We start from the raw sequence: 22,454 nt of genomic DNA on the forward strand, positions 1-22,454 counted from the left end.
CAGACGCCTCTGGAATATCATCTGTAAAGGAATTACTTTTGTGTGAAGCTTTCAGCGCTGAAGACACATCATCCTGCGGATTATCTGTAAGGTGGATTTAATTTTAGTTGTTGGTTGGGTGTTTAGTGTGTAGTAATGATTAACCTTTTTATTATTTATACATATACATAATGATAAACCTTTTAATAATTTTTACATATTTTCAACACACATTGTTGTAGTTTCTGTATCGCTCTCCCTCTAACTCGCTCTGTGAGTGGATTAACTGAAGTATGCGACAGGGGCTGTTTGTGATGGATGTGTCTAGGGAGATTACATTCTGTATCATATCTCATCGCTCTTCTTCCTCTTGCAATATAAATATTACACACTTCAGTATAAATTCAATTCAACGAGAAAAAAAGCATAATAAAATCTCTGAGAGGAGTTGGTATCTTTTTTTTAATAAGCATAAATTCTGGATGAGTTGAGTGTTTATTTTGATGCTATTTATTTTGTCTCTACAGACATCTTCATTCACCATGTCGATGTGGTTTGCTGTACTTCATGTATTAGGTAGGCGAGACATTTATGAGTTTGTCTGAAATTTTATGGAATGCCTCATAAATGTAAAGTTTTGAGCTGTTTAGCTGCAAAAATTTACAATTCAGTTTTTCTGTTGCACAGGTCTTCTGTCTGTAAGCCGCTGCACTTTGGGCTCTGAAGTAAATGGTAATTTCTTTTATAATATTTTTTGTAACATTTTAGAGGTGATTTAAAATAAGACAATACATTTTTTATGAGCCTCTTTTTCAAAAAGGTAATATTTATCTGCATTTTTTCACATACCTCACAGTTACCTTAACATTTTTAAAGCATTTGGAATTTCTATACGAAGCTCAACATTGTTTTTGACAATTGTATATGAACACACATTTATTGTTACATATATCTCAGTTCCAACACCAATTGCCTGTGGAACCCGGGCAGCTGATCTGCCGGACACACGTCAGCTGGTTCTCTGCCCAGCAAACTGCTCTCTATGGACTCTGTCAGTGTTTGGTTCAGGAGTTTATGCCTCGATTTCTAGCATCTGTGGAGCAGCAATACACAGGTACATTTTTCACAAGAATAATGAGAAATGAAGTGTCAATCTTGGAAAATCTTGAAAAACGAAACAAGACAAACTGAAGAAATGTTTTAGTCCAGTTATGGTTTAAGATTTCTTGTCTTTTGTCCTTATCATCACCCAGAGGAATCATAACTTTATCAGGTGGCCCTGTGGAGGTTCATGGACTGCAGGGCAGGACAAACTATCTTAGCTCTTTCGCTCACGGTGTCCAATCTCAGTCCCTGTCACAATGGAGTTCATCTTTTACCGTGGCCAGTGAGTCATTTTTTCATGATCGCATCATTACAAATGTGTGTACGTGTCTCCAAAATGCAAAGTCTATGATATGATCATTTCTTTAGGAACAATAAGCTTGCCTTTGGAAGTGTCCGGCCAAACCAGCAGTTCCTCCACTGTTGTATCTGGAGCAGGTAACAGGAAGACAGCAGATAACAAGAGTAGATTTACATCTGTTGCCCATTCTGAATATCCATACTTCTCCTTTATAGCCAAGAAACCGCTCAAAAAAACTGTGAAGAAACCTCCTCCTACAACAGCAAACAGAGGTGTGTATGAAAACTACAAGTTTTTTTTTACCATTTAAACAATATTTTCTAACTTAATTTGATTGTTTTTCTAGAAATATATGAATTTGGGGTTACAGTTATGATCATGACTGTGTAAATTACGTTTCTCCAGATTGTCCCGTGGATATGGCTTTGTTGCTAGATAGCAGCTATAACATTGGACAGCGTCGGTTTAACTTGCAGAAGAGCTATATTAGTAAGCTTGTGTCCATGCTGAAGGTTGGATCACCAGGACCTCATGTAGGAGTGGTGCAAACCAGGTGAACTCTGCACATCAGTTTTTTCCTTGTCTGGTGACTTTCTTGTCATGTAATACCAGTTTTAATACATGATCTTTTCTGCAGTGAGAGCCCTCGAACTGAATTCTACCTCACAAACTATACTACAGCCAAAGACCTGACATTTGCAATCAAAGAAATTCCATACATCGGAGGCAATACAAATACAGGTTAAATAAAATGCAAACATGTTTTAAATGAATTATTAAGTGAAAAATCATATTCTGGTTGGGCAGATACTGTACATATCATCACCATCATTCAATGCATGCATCATTTTTAAAAATGTTTTTAATATAATTTATGATAATTGTTTAAAATAATACAAATAATAAGTTTTTCAATTTGTTTGTCAGCTGGCTATTTTTTGAGGGCCCATAAAAATCTTAACACACAAACTAGAAACGCAGTAGTGTCTAAATAAACACACATTTTGTATGAAACAAAAAAGTGCTTTGACAACAGTATGAGCTTCAAGTTCTGTATTTAAACATAAAGGATGCCTTTCCCCATAGAGCTCCATTAAAAGACAAGTACAAAAAAAGTTTTTAAGTGGTGATCATCAGCATTTATTTACACTGTAAATAAAACTGAACATAAAGCTGGAACATTCCTTTCAATTCTCTGGCATGGGTGGTAATAAAAGTACCTATGCTTCAATGAGCAGACCTCAGCAGGTTTGAGTTATTCTCTTTTGCACAGGTAAGGCCATATTGCACACCGTGAGGAACTTCTTCAATCTGGATCACGGTGTGAGGAGAGGTTACCCACGGGTCATTGTGGTGTTTGTCGACGGTTGGCCCTCGGATAATGTGGAGGAGGCTGCGGTTTTGGCCAGAGAGTCTGGCATTAATGTGTTCTTTGTGTCTGTGGCCAAACCTGCTCCCGAGGAGGCGAATATGGTGAGCGACCCAGACTTCATGAGAAAGGTGAGACAGTGAAAAGAGCCCACACATTTTTGGACAACAAGAAGACTATCGGTTCTCTCAAACCTAACTACTAACCTGTGTTTGTCAGGCTGTATGCAAGGACAATGAGTTCTTCACCTTCACCATGCCAAGCTGGTTCGGAACCAACAAGTTTGTGAAGCCTCTTGCTCATAAACTTTGCTCCATCGATCAGATGCTCTGCAGTAAGACGTGTTACAATTCCGTCAACCTGGGCTTCCTCATCGATGGGTCCAGCAGCGTAGGTGACGGAAACTTCAGGCTAGTGCTGGAACTTCTGGCTAACATTGCACGCAGCTTCGATATCTCCGACATTGGATCTCGCATCGGTGCCATCCAGTTCACCTACGACCAAAGGATGGAGTTCAATTTCAATGACTACACCACGAAAGATGATGCCTTGAAGGCTCTGAAGAACATCGCGTACATGAGTGGAGGCACTGCCACTGGAGATGCCATCAATTTTTCTGTGAAGAATCTCTTCAAACCACGCACGGGCTCCGGCAAGAAGTTCCTCATTATCATCACTGATGGACAGTCCTATGATGATGTGAGAGGGCCCGCAATGGCTGCCCAGCGAGAGGGTATGTATACTTACATGCACACTACCTTTGGTTAATCCAGAACCAGCAAGTCTGTGAAAAACACACAATTTATTCAGTAACTATTTTAAGATGTGTTAATGAGGACTTCGTCAAAATGTCACATTCTCAAGTCTGGTGTGACCCAACAAAATCATGTTTTTTTTCACATTAATAGTGCATCACTTGAGTGATTACCAGCACAGAATTATTATGGAAGGCCATCATGACCATGTGCATCTTGCTTCATAGGGATTACCGTCTATACGGTGGGCGTGGCTTGGGCTCCAATGGAAGATTTGAGGGCCATGGCATCCGAGCCCAAAGACAGCCACATGTTCTTCACCCGCGAGTTCACCGGTCTGGCAGATTTTCATCAGCCCATCGTGCGGGGTATCTGCAGGGACTTCACAGAGTTCAACTAGAGAGTGCAAATGAGAAAGAGAGAACAGCAAGGATACCGAGGAAAAAGGAGTAGAAAGCAGGGCGATCTTAATGAAAAGAGCATCATGTTTATTATCTCATTTGGCTTTTTGTTACGCATATTATTATTTAGAACCAAAATAAGGCCAACAATGTAGTTTTTTGTATTTAAAACGAATTGTTCAAAGCAGGGATGGGCAAATTCTTATTTTCTAAAGCTAAAAACTAAAGGTTACAACATATTTAAGAATGCATCACACAGTATTATATGTCAACCTCTCTATAATGTGGAAAATGTTATTATTTGTAGTCTTTATGTTCCTGTTTAACGTAACAAAGGGCTCTTTTATATTAACATTGAAATCAAACATTTCATTCTAGTTATGCAATGCTGTGCACAAGATGCTGATTTTTCTGGTAACCAAAAACAGTGCTGAGGATACCCGCAGTGAAACAGAGCCCTCGTGTGCTCTCTGCTGGAAGTACATATGAACCAAGTCTAGGTTGAATCTTTTCCTTTTTTATATCTTAATAGGTCGTTTGCCGATTCACTCCATTACATTAATAAATCTGGGTTATATAATAAAGCAATATGGTCCTTCCCAGGGGTACCAATCGATATACATGCACACAATTTCTTAATCACCTCATATTTTCTGGGTTTTTGTTTAGAAAAGCATTTGGTAAATTGGAAGTTTTGGTTTACGTATTATTTTGCCTTTAGTCAAATTTTTACACACCTAGCTAACTTTGCCTTATCCTTCCATATGCATGCTTCACTGCCTCACATAATGACAACAAAGGGGAGGAGGGGGCATCAGACTGCTTGTACATTTGTTTATAATTTATTACTTTCCTCTCAATAAAAGACAAGGTGCTTTTACAACGTCTCCATCTGTTGATCAAACATGTGAAATCAAATGTCCACACTTTCATCTAAACAGGTTGAGCTTCAGTACATCCACTAGACCTAACGCACTTGAGAATTCACAACTACTCACAATTGAACACTGAAACAACCCATCCAAATAACAAAAGTACAGTCTTTCATCTATGTAGCAGAGGTCTTGTTTAATCGGTCTCAATAGAAACGCAAACTTCATTAAAATTGTGAATCTTTGCAATAAATGCTCATTGTCAATCGAATACTTTGAGAAATACAACGCTGCATTAATTGTGGAGACAAGGGGCATGTTGCATATACAGATACACCATTTAATATTTATTATAGACATTTTATATACATTACTTTTCAACAGTTGCGTTTTGCTATGTGGTACAATCTTTAAAATCTGCGGAGTTGTAGTAAATCAAAAACCTTACAAAACTCATCAAAACTCTTCAAACTGATCAGAACTTTTGGAAGACTAGAAAAAATACTTTATTGTATTAATCATGCATTACACAAACCAAAGGTCTTTTGTTACACCATAAACGGTACTGTTTCTTTAAAAATCCTTAAACAAAGGATTGGGACAAAAGAACCAAATATTTAGAAGTGTTTTTAAAATCCCTTAACTTTTTACCATGCTTCCAAAGTATTGCCTGCCAGCATGAAGTCAATGCAAACCCCACTAGCAACCAGGTCAGAAAGTGTATGCTTAAAAAAACATTAATATTCATCTATAGGTTTGCTTGTTATTGGATTATGAGCCCCGTTTGATTTGCAACAGCCCAATCTATTAGTTACCATCGAGCTTTGCTCTCAACAAAAAACAAGACTATCCACAAACTGAAAATAAATAAGCCAATAGCGTTCAGATCCTGTGAAAATTCAACTCAATTACAGTAAGGTGTACAAAACATCATGTGACAGGACGCTGCAGTTTATCTGTAGATTCCTAAAAGCTCTCAGAGCACCACGTAAGTATTTCTACAAGTGTACAGTCTCTCTTTTATGTGATAAAACAAGATTAAAGCAATGTCACGTAGCAGTATGCAATAGGGCGGCACTCATCCCAAGATTCCAGAGACACAAGACCATTCATGAAAGAGAACCGGGTAAAATGGGCTTGAGGGATTATAGCCCCTTTCCTTAAAAAAAAAGTGATTTTCAGCGGTTTTACGACAGTCTTTATTTATATAAAATTGATTATAAAAACTATACTTTTTTACACAAACATGGAACAAACTCTAAATGTATGAGGCTGACTGAGTTGAAGGGTTTAACTGTATTGGTTTTCACGCTACATAAGGGTGAGGAAGGCGACTGAGAAAAGGGTGTGGTTTATGGCTCGCCGGGGTGGGCGGGGCTCCGTTCCGCCTGCCCGCACAGCCCAGGTAATGGTCGATGACAACCTACTGATGAACATGAGAACCACTTCATGGTCACTGAAACATACCTACAGGACAAAAACCAGTCGAAAGGCTACAAACACTGGTCTCACTCCAGCTCTGACTTAAAGTAAATTACAGTTATTTTTTCTTTTCTGAGAAAAATTTAAACTGATTGAGCGCTCCACACTGGCTTCAGAAAAACATCACTTCCCCTCATGGCACCTGGTATCGTGGTGTGTGTAGCGTGATTTTGACAGCAGAGGTGGAGGTGGTGGTGGTGCTGGAGGAAGCCACGTCGTTGTAGTGTGTGAAATGCTACTACTCTTGTTACACAAGGCAGTGAAACTGTCCGTTTCTTGCTCTCTGTCTTAAAAGTGTGAACCAATTCAGTTGCGGATGAGGGCTTTTTATACAAACACTTTGGCCAGGGCGTCGGCTCCGGCACTTCCTATATATGCCTTGGATGGATGGAAGGCAACGTCGTATATGGCCTCGTCCGACTTTTTTCTGTGAGCCGTAACTTCCTGTACACAAGTCTTACTGTCCAGGTTCCAAAGGCGGATGGAACTGTCGTGACCTGATGGACGATGAAGAAAAGGTGGTATTTTTTTCAATTCTGAGCTTAATTTTAAGGGTGTACTTATAGGTGACACTATTCATGAAGAGAAAACATGTATACAAGAACTCCATACATAATTTATAATATAATTTTGTGGCATTAAAACAAAACTTTGCATTCAAATTATAAATAGTTTTAGTCACATATGACTTATAAACAGGCCTTCACAGCTATGTAAATAATACTTACTTCCTGACATCAAGTAGATGCCATTTGGATCTATAGCAAGACTAGTCACAGCATCCAAGTGAGCCACCATGGCATGAATGGCTTTACCTGCACAGAGAGATGAACAGAAAGTGTTGAGTAATCCCTGGCATTAAATAACAAATATGTTTAAAAAAAGTAATCGTCTTAACAAAAAGAGTAACAGGAATTGGTACACATTAATAGTAAAGTGCACAGGACGGACATTAGTCGAGCCGAGCACTGATGAAAGTGCAGCCCGCCTTAACTTGTTTTCTTTACTATACAAACAAATTATGCTGATATATTATGAAATGAAAAAAATTATTTAACAACATAAAGCTGCTATCCTTTCTGAAACCTTGTATCTCCATATTTCGTGCTTTTTTTTGCCATAAATCATTATTATTAGTCAACCTTTTTTTGTCACTGGGATTTGCAAATATCTAACCAATAACTTAATATTAAAATGTGAGGATGCACGATAAATTATTGGTATCGGCAGATTAGTAGTAGTTATTTATTGTTAACAATATCGGCCGATATATTATAGCCTAGAAATCATAAATCCTAATCATAAATTTCCATTTCCTGAAAAACAACAAATTTGGACAGTGACGATATTTAAGATGAATATAGACTGAAACACCAACAATACACCACTAACCTGATTTATTATCAAAGAATTTGATGTTTCTGTCCTCATGAGCGGTGACTGTGATTGGCAGGGTGGGGTGGGTGACTACTTGATTAATATGATTCCCAAAAGGAATCGCTGCAACAAAGAAGAGGTATAAATATACAATACATATCACAAATCCAACTCTACAGCACTACATTATCTACAAAGAAAAGCATTGACTCTTAAGACTGTGATGTAGAAATGAAGGTACCGCTCTCTCCCTGTGCGGAGAACACCACAATGGGCTGAGACGTCTCCAGATCATAAATGACAGCGTCTCCCGTGTTGAAGGATGCCACCATATGAGCTGGATCGCACCCGTTGAAGTCAATGGATGTGGGCATACCATGATCTGAAATAAAGAAATTATACTGGTGACCAAGTAAACCAACACATGAATACATTACTTATTGCTGCAACATAAAAACAGGGTTCACACAAATTTGGTCAATTAACTTCTTTTAAATAATCAGTCATTGTAAAATTGAATTACGTGATATTACTAACCAATGAATACAATGACCTAAGGTTTTACAAACATCTGTCTTTTACAAGCCTGGAAATCCTCAAATGAAAGGAAAATACACTCCTCTAACCTCTATCGGAGTTAAACGTCTTGAGACAGGGTGACTTCTCCTCAGGGTTCCACAACTTGATCGTCCCATCAGCTGAACAGGAGAGCAGCCGGTTTTTGATTCCACTGTAAGCCAGCCCCCACACTGCATCACTGTGACCCAACAACGTACCAGCCAACACGCTGGGATCTGAGCAAAACCAAAGACTTTTCTTAGCCAAATATATAGACTTGCGAAACATGCAAGTGTCTCGGCAGTGCCAAACACAGTGCTATGCTTGTGTAATTTTCGACTCTTCTCACCATATGTATCGTAAGGGTCTACATTTGAGCTGGGGATGTTCCACCACTGTATTGTTGAATCGATTCCACCACTGAAACACTGCTCACCATTTGAGGTCAGAGCCAATGAGAGAACAGGCCCACTACAGAAAGCAGATAACAGCTTTAGAAGTTTAAAATCACGTATTTACTGATACAGAGACCCAAAATATCTCTGAAATGTTTGAATGCTAAATGTTTACACATAGCCATGTTTATATGGGCAGAAGCTAGAAAAAACAATGAATGGGTTGGGTTTTCTATTTACACAACATGGATTTCGATGTATTCGCACCATTATTGGTGTTTGTGTTATTTTACATCTGTATTGTACAAAACTGAATTGTGCAATATTATAATTATTAGCATTTCCTGCGTGGGAAATTAGCATTCGATCGTATATTTATCACACGTCACCACGCAAAGAAGTACAATCTGTTAGTTTTAAAAATAAATATTTTGACACTTTCTCAATGTCAAGCTGAAGGGAATGTTTGTTCAACAAAGAATGTGTCTGCAAAATAATCCATGTGAATTTGAGGTCAAGCTATAGAAGCTTATTTCAAACATCAGCTAAAATGACACTGGAACAAACTTAACGGTTTAAAAAAGAATGTCTAAAAACTCATTTAGTGTCATTTGTTTGCAAATTCCACTTGGCTTGCTATCCAATGGAAAAGAGATTCGTGAATTATTAAGTGTAGCTCAAGAGTCCAAATAATTTTGGGGTACAAACGTATATACAAGTGTACATAAAGAAGCATACAGCCTCTTTCAAAGGCAACAGAAATGTCATGCTTGGTCAGTCATAAATGCTGACAACAAAGTAAAACATTAAAAAAGTGGTAAAATGGTACCATATCATATGTGCTCAAAAAATGGGACTGAGATCTGAGGGTAAAGATCATGTGTCCTCAATGACAACTCCAGAGTTTAAAAAACCTCTCGAACAACAAGCAATGGTCTTTGGTAGTTTCATGAACTGGCTTTAAATAACTGACATCACCACACGCTTTTAGATGTTGTGCTCACTGCACACTGGAACAGAGAACGGTGGGAAGACTTTCTGTAGAATGATGAATAACATGTCAAATTCTGACGGATGATGTGAGGTCAGAAGTTGCCAGAACCTTTCGGCGCACGTAATGCTAATTATAAAGTTTGATGGAGAAATAATGTGACTGTTTGATGTTCATTGCCTGATCCTGAAACCACACAAAAAACTAACAAGATAAAGCTCATGAACTCAATACTCACACATGCCCTCTGAAGGTGTATATAGGCTCCACATCAAAAGAGGCACTTCTGCAATGACAGATCAAATATTTAGTCGTGTTTGTTAAACAAAATCTGTTAGAAATAACAGGTTAAATCATTTTCCAAAAATGAATATGCCTTAACTTTAGATCAAAACCGCTAATGCTCTATTCCCAGAATGCAAAACCATCCCTTACCTTTTGGCAGGAACAGTCTTCTGAAGGTTCCAGAGTTTGAGGGTGTGGTCTTCTGAGACGGTGACCAATACCGGTTCTACAGGATGGAAGGCCAGGGCCCGAACTCCATCGAAGTGGCTTCGCAGGGTATATTTGGGATTCCATGTCTTTCTGAATGCGTCCTTATTGGCTGGGAGCTAAAAGTAGAGGTAGGGGAACACCAATGTATATGCATTTCAACAACTGTGACATAAAACCTGGAAATTGCAGGTGTCATGATTCTTTTCTAACTATAATAAATCATTATTATAAATGGTGTCTCTAATCATTAATGTCAATGTCCCTGCATTAAAACCAATTAAACAAGACAGCATGCTTACATCATAGCTGTATTCAGCCTCATCATTGGACACGGTCAGATCGGCGAGATCTCCCAGGCCGAGCACACTTTCCAACATGTCATCAGAGCCCATGATAAAGGACTTGCCCCCACCAGGCGTGAAAGGCAAAGGCTCAGCTAAGAATAGAAAAGCAAAGAGAGGGGTCCAATAAACAAGGTGCCACTCTGAAGTGGAATCCAGAGCTCTCTGATTGGTTAAGCAAGGTCTAAAGCTCTTTTACAAACACATAAACTTGCACTTGAACACAATTACACAGCGCATAGTATTGATACTAAATAAACACTCCTTAAGAAAGAAAGAAACACTATGTTCGTACTTGCATTGAACTGTCACACTCGTTGAGCTCTAATAATCTAATTTCAAGCAAATAAGTGTCCTAATTTATAGGCTGACATTGCACAGTAATAATAATATATACAGCGGTGGAAAAAATAAGAGACCATTTCAGAGACTGTTTGTATGATGTAAAGGTAGAATTATCATTTTTGTTTCATTCTGTAAACTACTGTTACAATATTTCTACCAAATATTGTTTCAATTTGCAGAAAAGGAAAACTAGAGAAACAAAATAACAGAAAAGATGCTCTGTGTCTGTTTTCAGCCCTCAAATACACCAAAGAAAACAAGTTCATATCCACTTTTAAGAAATAAAACCGTAATATTTCTACATGGAAAAGTTAAAAAATTATTTTTATGTGATTAGCTATATTTTATATCAGTTTTCATGTGTCTTGTCATGCTGTTAGTATTTCACATTGCTGTTGCATGACTTTGTCACTCCTGATGTTTGATTTTGTTGAAATTCAACAAACTGGACTGGAATGGCCACAATACATCTAAAAATTCTGATTTTAAAGAAAAATTTGGAATGGTGTCTTAAATTTTTTGCACAGCTGTATATGCTTATAACCACAACCCCTATACAAGTTTGATCTACATCTTCACATACGCTTTATTTGACAACTTATGGTTCTTTTCACAATACACAAATAGACCTATTTAGGTCTAAGTGACATTTACATAATCCTTTATTTCAACATTTGCGACAGAGCAGACAGAGGAGCGTAAGAGATAAAGAACATTGAAGTGTGGGTGTGTGGTGGGCTGATGTGTGTGACCCAGCTGGCTCTGGATCAGGGTAAGAGAATCTCCTGCGATGGAGGACACAAGAATGCTGATGCGGCAACTGGCCTAACTGAGACTCAATTGCAGGGTCAGCGTGCAGCCCAGCACAAATGAAGAACACACCAGCAAAAGTTAAAGGAACATCGCGCCTAAGAAATTTTGGAATACTTTATCCGAGTCACATAGACTTCCCCTACGAAGTTTTTTTGCCATCGTTGAACCACCTACTCATGCTACTTTTCCATTCATTAAAGAAAGAAAATGAAACCGGGTTGAAATATGTTAATTTAACTATTATTTTAATTCTAACCTAAACGAAAAACTTCACAGGCTACCAGTCACACCTAATAAAACTCTCAAATCTATATTGTGTGGCCTACTATTACTCATAAATGATTGTAAAGCTTTTTGACATGACTAGAGTGTATTTTACCCCACTCTGTGCCATCTCCTGAACTCCGGGCCTCGCCGGCACCTTCTCCATCCTCAGCATTCACCAGGAAGTCAAACTCCTTCAGTGCCTCTTCTGTGTCCGTGTCATCTGGCAAATCTGAAGCCAAACCTTCATTTCCAACCTGGTGGAAAAGCAGTTGTGCTTTTACACTCATCTCTACTTCAGAACTACACTATGCTATGTTTCTAGGATGTCAGTGTTTAAACAATAGCACATATATTTATTATTCATTATAACATTAACAATTTCCTGTGCAATTTACATCAACACTCGTATTTCACTCACCTTAATTTTATGCTTTTTTATTCTGCTTTTATCACTTCTGTCCGGCACGTCCTCCATTACATCTCCCTCCTCATCTTCCTCTTCGTCGCTATCATCTGCATTTTCTAAAAAATTAAATGTCTCCAGAACCTCTGGATTCCTGTTAAACCCAAGATTTTTCTCATTCAGAAAATTCTCTTTTAACTACAATACTATGATAACAATGGTACTAGGCCTTAGTCAGGACAGACGACGTTTCGTTTTTTAAGAATTATAGTCAGGCAATCTGTACCTGTTCATATCTTGTCCCTTTCTTTTGGCTGGAGACTCTCCTCCGTTAAGAATCTGCTCTAGGTTCTTGGTTTCCACTGAACCGTTCTGCTCGGAGCCAGACAGCCCCAGTAATGACCGCACTCTCTGTGACCGAACGTCCAATATTGTGTCTGTATAGCCTACTTCCTGAAGATATCTGAAAGGAACACAGACGCATAAAGAAAACTACACATGAAGCTCATACAATCAGGGGTTATAAATCATAATATGATGTCACATGAATTTCCTTAACAGGCAGACTTAGGCTTGCTGGCAGAAAAACATACTGACTGATGGCCACAGGCCAACTTACTGTCTGAGGAGTTGCCTGCCCTGTTTCCATGTTAATTGACTGTTTTGAGGTATGGCTGACACCTCTGTATCTTTGGTATCTTCTTAAAAGAGACACATGAGTAAATATCAAAGAAAACCCATGCAGGAAAAACATAGTTTCAAAAATAGGTGAATTATTTTTACCTGATTCAAAGCTGGGCATTTTCACTTCACCTTGATTAAGTTCTGTCCCATATTTTAATTTATGGTATTTTGCTCTGGTAATGGGTGAGAGACTTATTGTTATTTTCTTCCACATTTGATATATATATATTATACATTAAATAATTTGTGAAATAATATAAATGAAATAATAATTCTATATGATGAGATGGCAAAAAGTAGTAGAAGAAAACTGGTACAAACCTTTCTTGCTTTAATGCGTATTCTAACATTTTTATTCTTCTAACAAGGTCATTCTTTAAGTTTTCTTGACCCTTTCTTTCTCCTTGAAGGAACGCTATACGGGCCTGTAAGACAAAAGAAAAACCTTAAGGACTGATATTCTGCTTTGATCATCATTCTTATTGCGGCGAGGTAATGTTGAACAGAGAAAGACTGGATGTTCAAGAGGTTTTCTAAACAAGACAGCAGAATTTCTTTACAAACTATTAATGCTCATTAATAAATCAAAGCCATTTCTATACTGTCAATGATGGCTGTGCTGACTCAGGCTAACGGAAGCTAATCCCAAGTAAAGCAATATCACTTACATATTTAGAAGAAATGATGCCACATAGAAATGATGCCACATAAATATCTTAAAGATGGGGTAACAAGCTATTTCATATAAGCTGACTTCTTCACATTCTTTAATTCTCCCTGAAAAGCATGCCCACCCGTCCAGCGAGAGCAAGGGTAGCTCCGTCTATTTTTACAGTTTAGTCAATAGTGATTATTATTATCGGTTGACTTCTACTTCCGATAGTGGTAAATCTGTCAATTTTATACTGGACCGCAGTATAAACATGTATACAAAGCCGACCGCAGGCACCGGCCCAGAGGAACAAAGCTCTCCAGAGCAGGTTAACATTAGCAAACGAGAGCAGCTGTGCAACTTGACCCCTCTTAAAGGCCAGTGAGTGAATGAGAGGAGGCAAGGGGCGGGGTTATTTATAGACAACCCAAACCCTCAACCTTACATCCTCTAGAGAAAAGCTCCAGCAGGTTCACATAACAACCCGATTTATTTAGTAGGTAAACTGAAAGAGAACTTCCTGTTTGGTTTTCATAGAAAAAGGGGAGGTAAGATAGTGTTGTGGAACAACCTTAGACTTGTCCTTTACATTCCTATGATGCAATATTTTCCTACTTGTTAGGATGACAGAACGTTGTGGGGGGGGGGGGTTGGGTGTTAAAAGAACGGTATGTACAGACGTGCTCAAATTTGTTGGTACCCCTTAGCAAAAAACAAAGAATGCACAATTTTCTCTGAAATAACTTGAAACTGACAAAAGTAATTGGCATTAACCATCGTTTATTCCATATTATATGGAAAACAGACTTTGCTTTTGATGATTTAGATTTTCTAACATAATATTGTAAATAATGAAACAAATGAAAATCCCTTAAGGACCCCATAACGTAATATTTTGTTGCACAACCTTTAGAGACAACCACTGCAAGAAAACGTTTTCTGTAGCTCTCAAAGGAGACTTCTGCTACTGTTAACAGGTAGTTTGGCCCAATCTTCCTGAGCAAACTGCTCCAGCTGTCTCAGGTTTGATGGCTGACTTCTCCAGACTGCAAGTTTCAGCTCTTTCCATAGATGTTTGATAGGATTCAGATCAGGACTCAAAGAAGGCCACGTCAGAATTTGTTCTTATCCATTCTTGTGTTTTGGGTCATTATCCTGTTGGAGGACAGTGACTGAGACAGAGCTTTCAGACACTGGGGAGTATGTTTCGCTGCAGAATGCCTTGATAGTCAAGAAATTTCATTGTGCTCTGCACAGATTCAAGGCACCCTGTGCCAGATGCAGCAAAAGCAGTCCCAAAACATAACCGAGCCTCCTACATGTTTAGAACTCACATGCATGGTGTTCACTTCTTTGAAAGATTGGTTTTTTCATTTGTGAACATAGAGCTGATGTGACTTGCCAAAAAGCTCCAGATTTGACTCATCTGTCCAAAGGATATGTTTTCCTCTCAAAAGTGGAGTCCTCCTGGGTCTTTCTCCATATAGCCCACTTTTGCTCAAAAAGCGTCGGATGGTGCGATCAGAAACTAACGTACCTTCATGAGTTCAGCTTGTATCCGTTTGGCAGTTATCCTTGGTTTTCTTTCTACCATTCGCACAATGCTTCAATAAAGGGCTTCACGATTATGACAAAAATCCTAATTGTCGATTAATCCCCTTGTAATTGCGATTATTTCGATTATTAGCCTTTACATTTTCATTGTATTTTTTGTTTTATTATTGCTTTCTCTTTAAGAACCGCATGGCATACTCTTTAAATAAACATCCAAAACAAAGCTGTTCCTGAAATACTTTATTTCTGATACAGTATAATGTAATACAACTTAGTGTACTCAAATATGTAAAAAAATTTAAAAAAAAATTATAACCTAAACATGTTTGCAAAATACAACATTCACTTTAAAAAATGTTTTGACAAGACAAGCCTTTTTCAGATTTTAGCGATGAATGTGAACACAAAATAACATTTCTGATAATGTACAAAATAGTGGTTAAAATCACTGCACCAATTTCATTGTACTGCTTGGCTTTTACTGTACTCTAGTACATTATAGTCTAGGCCAGGGGTGTCAAACATACGGCCCGCGGGCCGTATCCGGCCCGATAAGGCGTCCAATACGGCCCGAGGGAAGATTTGAAAAATAATACAAATATGAAATAAAAGTTTATTATTATTTTAATTAATTTAAAGTTTATTAATACAATCAGGTTTTCGCTGCCATATGTTTTGTTTCATTAAATTTTTTATTTTATCATTGATCATTTAATTGGGCTTCTGCCGGAACCCCTAACAAGCATGCGCATTCTAAAGCGCCGCCTACATTTCGAAAACAAAGTCGGCTAAGTTGTGCGGCAAGTACTAGTGATTTTAAAATGTCCAAATAAAGAAAACTGACGGAAGAAGACGTATTTCTTCTGTGAGTTCAACGGTAGGCCGGTATGTTTAATCTGCTCACAAGCCGTGGCTGTGCAAAACGAGTACAATATTAAACGGCACTATGAGATATACGCAGAGAAATATGATAAATACACTGGACAACTTCGAAAAGTCAATAATTTAACTTTAGCCTCGGAAAAAAGCAGTCAATGTTCACAAAAGAACAGAGACTGATGAAGCTGTAAAGCTATTTGATTGCCAACGAAATCGCAGCGGGATCAAAGCCGTTTTCAGAGGGAGAATTCATCAAGAATCGGTAATGAACATTAACAAGTCCAACCTGCGCTCTCGACTCACAAACAGACAGCTAAATGACATCATGAGATTGATGTGGTTGAAGAAAAGAGATGTCAGGAATTAAAATCATAATGCAGATGCGATCTAGATCTTTTGTTGTTAAAGGAAATTTCTAGTATATATTTAATGTTCATATCCAAAGTGAAGTTGTACTACTGTACTAATTGTTAAATATGTTAAGGCAGTTTTTCCTATTAGTGAATTATATTGTATAGCTTGTATGGTTCATATTTAATGTGACCGTCTGTACACAAATAGTCTATTGCATTTTTGTCATTACTAGTTTAAAAATTATCTGACAAAAAATATTCATATTCAAAGGAAAGGGTTTTGATTGCCTTTACCTAAACAAAATAGTTTTTTCAAAGAGGAATAAGAGTGTTATTGAACCGTTCTGAGGATTTATTAAATGCACCTTTTACAGAACAGTATGTCTTTCTAGTTTTTTTGCTAATTCATTTGTAATTTGGTGCAATATGGTTTAAAAAAGGTGATTTGGCCCGCACATTGTCACTTTTCTCTCCATCCGGCCCTTACCCTAAAATGAGTTTGACACCCCTGGTCTAGGCATTGCGGTATCAAATTATTGTCTTTTTTACAGTTTCAGAGAAAAATGTCGTAATAAATAATATTATGTTACTCACCAATTGCAACACTGGAGTCTCGACCATTTATTAATAGCAACCGCACTTATCATATTTGCTGCATTGACCGTAGTTATGCAGATTTGTTGCTCTTCCTTCAAACCCCAGTCAGCCAGCATCTGTCTCAATCCATGGGCAATCACTTCCCCCCTATGATCTTCTGGGACGAAGGATGTTTGCAACCACTTGCTCTTTAGTTGACATTCATCAGCAATGTAATGAACCGTTGGGCTCAAATAGGGTTCCATGGTTCTACCATAAATCCGTTGTTGTCGAGTAATTCTCCACTTCTTTCAGATCTATTTCAACATCTTCCGGCATTTTGAATAAAGTGCAGGAAATGCAAGTGGTTGCGGGAGGGAATGACATGTCTTATCCAATGTGTTTATTAGCTTTTTTTAACCCTGCACTGCAAACAGTGTTAATTGGGGTCATGTCTTTGGCTATGAAATAAGGTGATGTTATCTTAGTTTGCTGTTGAGAGCAATGATACGGTTTAGACGTCTGTGTCGACAGTAGCGATAAAACTTGTTTGCTCTTTCACTTTAATCCACTCTTCATATTGCATTCTGTGATTGAACTTCATTTGATTGTACAGGTTTGTTTTGTTCGACGGTGGTGCAGCAACAGTTTTTCGACATAGCTTGCACAATATTACTTTCGGTTCGACACCATTGCTAGTAAAGCCAAAATATTTCCATACCACAGCCAATGCTTTTCATTTTGGTACAAATTCTTGCATATCTGCCCAGTGCTTGACAAGTCATGCGATGTGCTTTTATCAGCACACATGTTTAATGTGAACTAACACTCTTCAACATTTAGAGAATACGCACACAACCGCATAGAAAACAAAGTGTCTGGTTGTTTTTAAGGCCACGCCTACATATTCATGATAGGCTGCTGATTTGCCACAGCTTTTTACGCTCAACAAACCTGCTAACATGCACAGAAAATAAGCATAAATGGACAGTTGTAATATCAGCTTTTAACAATTACATAATCGTTGGAGCTGTAATTGTAATCTCGATTAGTTGTTCCATTAATTGTGCAGCCCTACTTCAATATGTCAAATGGTCAATCTGGGGTCGATTTTCCTCTTGCGGCCGCACCCAGGGAGGTTGACTACATGGACCTTAAACTTCTTAATAATATTTGCAACTGTTGTCACAGGAAAATCAAGCTGCTTTGAGATGGTCTTGTAGCCTTTACCTTTACCAAGCTTGTCTGTTATTTTCTTTGCTTTCTCTGGTCCATGTTCAGTGTGGGGCACACAATGATACCAAACAGCACAGTGACTACTTTTCTCCAACACACAAACAAATCACTTGGCATGCAATGAACGTCTTTTCTGAAACAGGTAAGAGCTTCTGTAACAAGACAGCAAATAGTACAGAAAACTGCAAAGCAGAATACAATTAGGTCCGTATTTGCAGTTTTATAACGGATAATGTCTTAAAGTGCACACTCTAAGCTTTATTTAGAGTGTATTCACATCCAGATTAGCTGAAGGCTTTAGTAATTATAGCCCTTTAATCTAAAGCTTCCCTCTTTTTCAAGGGAGCAAAAGTAATTGGACAGTTGAATCAAAAGCTGTTTTATTCACACGTATGGGCTTTTCCTTAAATCATTTCGTCATGAATTAAACATGTTAAATGGAACATTAAAAGCGGCCAAATCAACAATTTGTTACATTCTGAGGAAAAACAATGCGTGCGTGTCTTCCTTTTCTGTGTTCGCATGCAGTCTCTTCCTATGAGCTCCATGTGTGTTTGCCTCTCGTCCGTGCGTGTAGTTCGCTCCGTGTAGTGTATTTAACTGTGACATGCATTTCAAATCAAAGAAGCGTTCATAATACAGCAACACATTGTCGAGAAAGAGCAAACAGCAAATGGCCGCTCTTTAAAGTAGATGTACTGTATTGTGATTTTGTCCGATGATGTTGCGTGTATAAATCAGGATTTAAGGAGCAGTTAAAGTGACTGCTAGTGGCGTTCAGTTGTAAAATACAGTACAATGTGACGGATCAGAGTAGTAGAAGAAAACCAATATCAAGTCCAAACACTAACAGGGCGCGATGACATTACAAATATGCTAATTAGTTTGTGACGTCGCCAGTGCAACAAGTCTGTTAAAATCCTGTGGGAAACACTGAGAGGGCTTGCAATATCTCATGATATGAGCAGATAACATCTTCAGTAAAATAGTGTTCGGGCAGTGTGATTCCATTTACATGCATGGCTTCCTAAAGCACTGGATCACTGGTGTTTTTTGGTGATGTAACGGAAGACAGAAGCAGCCGGATTTATTCTTTAGTTGTCTGGACTGGGGCTGGTTATCGATTCTGATTCACAAGCTCTTGATTCGATTCCCGATTCGAGTCAATGATTATAGGTTTAATCCAAATCCTATAGATATTTCTAAAAAATATCATTAAATATCACATTACAACGGTGAATTTATTTTTCTAAGAATGTACCAAATTGTTGATTTTGCCCCTCTTAATGTTCCTGGGGTCTTTCTGATGGACTTGTTGTGTTTTTAACTAAGTCCGTTTTACTTGCATGGAGATGCAACCCCATGATGTCATGGTGGGATCACAGCAACAGCTATCAAATGCAAACACCACATGTAGAATCAACTTCAGACCTTGCTTAATGACACTTTGTCCTGTGATCCTTTATTGATGTGCTTTCCATTCACGTTCAGACTCTTCCGCATTTCTTTACATAATACGCATTATTAATGTGTATACTGAATTTGAATGAATTTAGCCACGTTTAGCTTTTTGGAATGTTGCAGGACCCCAGGTTTGTCCATCCACACCGCCACAAAACTGAGCTCTGTGTCTCACACACAGATGAAGCCGATGTGGCGGCCATTAGAAGTGCACAGTTGGCGGAGGGATGCAGCAGATTTGGTCAACGTAGGATTGCATATTGCTCATTTTTAACCACCATGTTACTCTTACACCCGACAAATAAACATTTAAACATGCCTTTATCAAAGTTAACGGAAGAGTGAACTGCTAGGTGAAGCGCCTAACGTGGAGCGATTACACTTTTAAAATAATAAGCAGACAATGGGCTAATAAAAATTGGTTTCGGATACGTGTCTTCTAGACGAATAACGAATAGTCGACTGAAAGGGGGCAGCCCTAGCTGTCATGGTTTCTACAGCAGTAAAAGCAAAAACCGAGGCTAATGCAAGAGACTGTGTTAGTGGGGAGATGCAATGTCTGGAGAATGCGTAACGGCTTGCATGAATCATGTGAGGCACCTCAGCCAATCATAAAACAGCCTCAAGTCTGCTGTACTGCATTCAGGGATTGTTCAATTAAAGGTTGCAGGCTTAACATCTAGCATCATTGGTAATGTGGATATAATGCCATTGACAGGCGGCTGGCAGACACTGCCCTTTGTCACTGGTTAAAATGATAATTTTGGTACTCAAATCTCAAAAACACCAGCCTAGTGCTTTTTGGAAATTTTTCTATAAAAAAATGACAAAATGTATCTTTAATCACAATAAAAAAAATACACCTGCATGTAAATTTTAAGGTTAACGATTAATCGCATCCAGAATAAAAGTTGGTTTTCACACTATATATGTCCGTATACTGTGCGCATTTATTTTGTATTTATTAACATACACATACATGTATACATATTTAGGAAATATTTACATGTATTTATTTATATTTACCAATAATTTGAATTATATATAAATGTTTATTAATTATTATACATTATATTTATACTGATAAATACAATATTCATATGCACAGAACATAGATAATGTTAACACAAATCTTCTTTCTGGAATTGATTGATCGCACTTAATCTTTTAAAAGGCACTGGTATATATTTGAGAAAAATATAAAAATCAAGAAATTTGTATATGTAATTTAAATTGTATATAAATATACAGTGAGGGAAATAATTACAAAATCCCCTTTGATTTTGTAAGTTTGCCTGCTTACAAAGAAATGAAGGGTCTATCATTTTTATGGTAGGTTTATTTTAACCGAATATCAACCAAAAATCAAGGGGAAAATTTTATAACGGTCATAAATTGATTTGCATTTAAGTCAGTGAAATAAGTATTTGATCCTCTACGAACCAGCAAGAATTCTTGCTCAACAGATTGGTTATGTGCCTATATGGACCACAGATTAGTCCTGTGACTTACTCCGCTCAGAACTACACAGAAGAAGCTTGTTAATGATTTCAAGACAGTTGGGACCACAGTTAGCAAGCAAACCATTGGTAAGACGCTATGGCACAATAGATTGAAAACCTGAAGTACCCGCAAGGTCCTCCTGCTCAAGAAGGCCCACCTGGCTCGTCTAAAGTTTGACAATGAAAATCAAAATGATTCAGAAAAGGCTTTGGAAAAAGTGTCAATCCTTTAGGGCTTTTTCTCTGCTACGGGTACAGGATGACTTCACCGCATTGAGGGGCTCTTAGACGAGAACCTCCCCTTAACTAGATCACTAAAGATGGGTCGTGGATGTGCCTTTGGCAATATGTTTTGGGTATTTGTCATGTTAAAGACAACCAGAGAGTGGCTTAAGGAGAAGCACATTATATGTTCTAACCAGTCTGTAGACCATAGTCCTTTAGAGAATCTGTGAAGGATGCCGAAACTCCAATTTGCTGAGTGACAGCCAAGAAACCTTAAAGATTTAAAGAGGAGAGGACTAAAATGTATCCTGACACATGTGCAAACCTGCAGACCAACTATCAGAAATGTCTTACCTCTGTGCTTACCAACAGGGGTTTCTCCACAAAGTACAAAAGTTAAGTTTTGCTTGAGGATCAAATACTTATTTTACTGGTCTTTTTTTAGAAATATCTATAATTTGTAATAAATCTATAGTTATTGACTCATATAATCGAGCGCTTGTGAATCAGGATCGAATGAGAACATCAGAATCCTTACCCAGCTCTATTCAACATCCCTTAGAATTGTAAGTAAATTATACACAGGAATAAGGATATATTAATAATAAACAAGAAGGTAAAAAATGCTTTTTCAATAACGTCTGTTGTTGTTGAATTAAAAGCACACTTAGGCCAAAACATTTAATTTATATAAACATTATATAAACACAACAAATCATTATGAATTCATTATAAGCTAAGTTCAACTCTTTTGAAGCATGACAGCTGTGTTTACTTTGAACTGTTGTCATGTGGAAAAGATCTAGGTGAGGACTTTTATTTTGTCTCATGGTTTTAAATACAGCATAAAGAATTGCAATGACATAAAAGTGACTAAACAACAACAAAGTTTTCATTTTAGGGTGAACTAGTCCTTTAAGAGTTCATCAGGGTGAAGAGAAGGCGTGGTGTGGTTGGGTGGTCAGAGCCATTACGTCTTTAGTTGGAGGTCTCATAGAGACAGCTGTCTTTGCTTGTCCTCAGACCATGGACATTTGGAAACAAGACGGCGCACTGAGACTCTCTCTGCTCAAGAGCGCATCGT

At 37.9% G+C, this 22,454-nt stretch overlaps 2 protein-coding genes across 4 annotated transcripts in view; one reads left to right on the forward strand and one right to left on the reverse strand.

Moving 5' to 3' along the window:
- On the forward strand, positions 1-5,028 carry coch (coagulation factor C homolog, cochlin (Limulus polyphemus)). Of its 2 annotated transcripts, none has more exons than XM_079458004.1 (12): positions 1-91; positions 507-555; positions 667-711; positions 937-1,093; positions 1,233-1,366; positions 1,453-1,521; positions 1,600-1,656; positions 1,790-1,937; positions 2,022-2,125; positions 2,658-2,884; positions 2,973-3,486; positions 3,736-5,028. In XM_079458004.1, the coding sequence occupies exons 2-12, from the start codon at positions 522-524 to the stop codon at positions 3,906-3,908; spliced, it is 1,662 nt and encodes a 553-aa protein (XP_079314130.1). In that variant the 5' UTR covers positions 1-91; positions 507-521; the 3' UTR covers positions 3,909-5,028. The 2 variants fall into 2 exon arrangements, with proteins under 2 accessions (XP_079314130.1, XP_079314129.1); XM_079458003.1 differs by having other exon boundaries at positions 8-86.
- The window catches only part of strn3 (striatin, calmodulin binding protein 3), a 24,348-nt gene continuing 6,624 nt past the window's right edge, over positions 4,731-22,454 (reverse strand). Inside the window, exons 2-16 of one of the 2 annotated variants that reach the window (XM_079458001.1) lie at positions 13,254-13,357; positions 13,032-13,105; positions 12,868-12,949; positions 12,535-12,711; positions 12,264-12,402; positions 11,958-12,099; positions 10,379-10,515; positions 10,020-10,195; positions 9,823-9,870; positions 8,548-8,669; positions 8,267-8,434; positions 7,882-8,022; positions 7,656-7,763; positions 6,992-7,078; positions 4,731-6,760 (exon numbers count right to left, since the gene is read on the reverse strand). In XM_079458001.1, coding sequence (XP_079314127.1) covers positions 6,591-6,760; positions 6,992-7,078; positions 7,656-7,763; positions 7,882-8,022; positions 8,267-8,434; positions 8,548-8,669; positions 9,823-9,870; positions 10,020-10,195; positions 10,379-10,515; positions 11,958-12,099; positions 12,264-12,402; positions 12,535-12,711; positions 12,868-12,949; positions 13,032-13,105; positions 13,254-13,357 — 1,875 coding nt within the window. In that variant the 3' untranslated portion in view covers positions 4,731-6,590. The remainder of the gene's footprint in view (positions 6,761-6,991; positions 7,079-7,655; positions 7,764-7,881; positions 8,023-8,266; positions 8,435-8,547; positions 8,670-9,822; positions 9,871-10,019; positions 10,196-10,378; positions 10,516-11,957; positions 12,100-12,263; positions 12,403-12,534; positions 12,712-12,867; positions 12,950-13,031; positions 13,106-13,253; positions 13,358-22,454) is intronic. The other variant, XM_079458002.1, reaches the window with a different exon arrangement.

Source organism: Barbatula barbatula, assembly GCF_947034865.1.
Source record: "Barbatula barbatula genome assembly, chromosome: 6".
Classification (NCBI taxonomy): domain Eukaryota; kingdom Metazoa; phylum Chordata; class Actinopteri; order Cypriniformes; family Nemacheilidae; genus Barbatula; species Barbatula barbatula.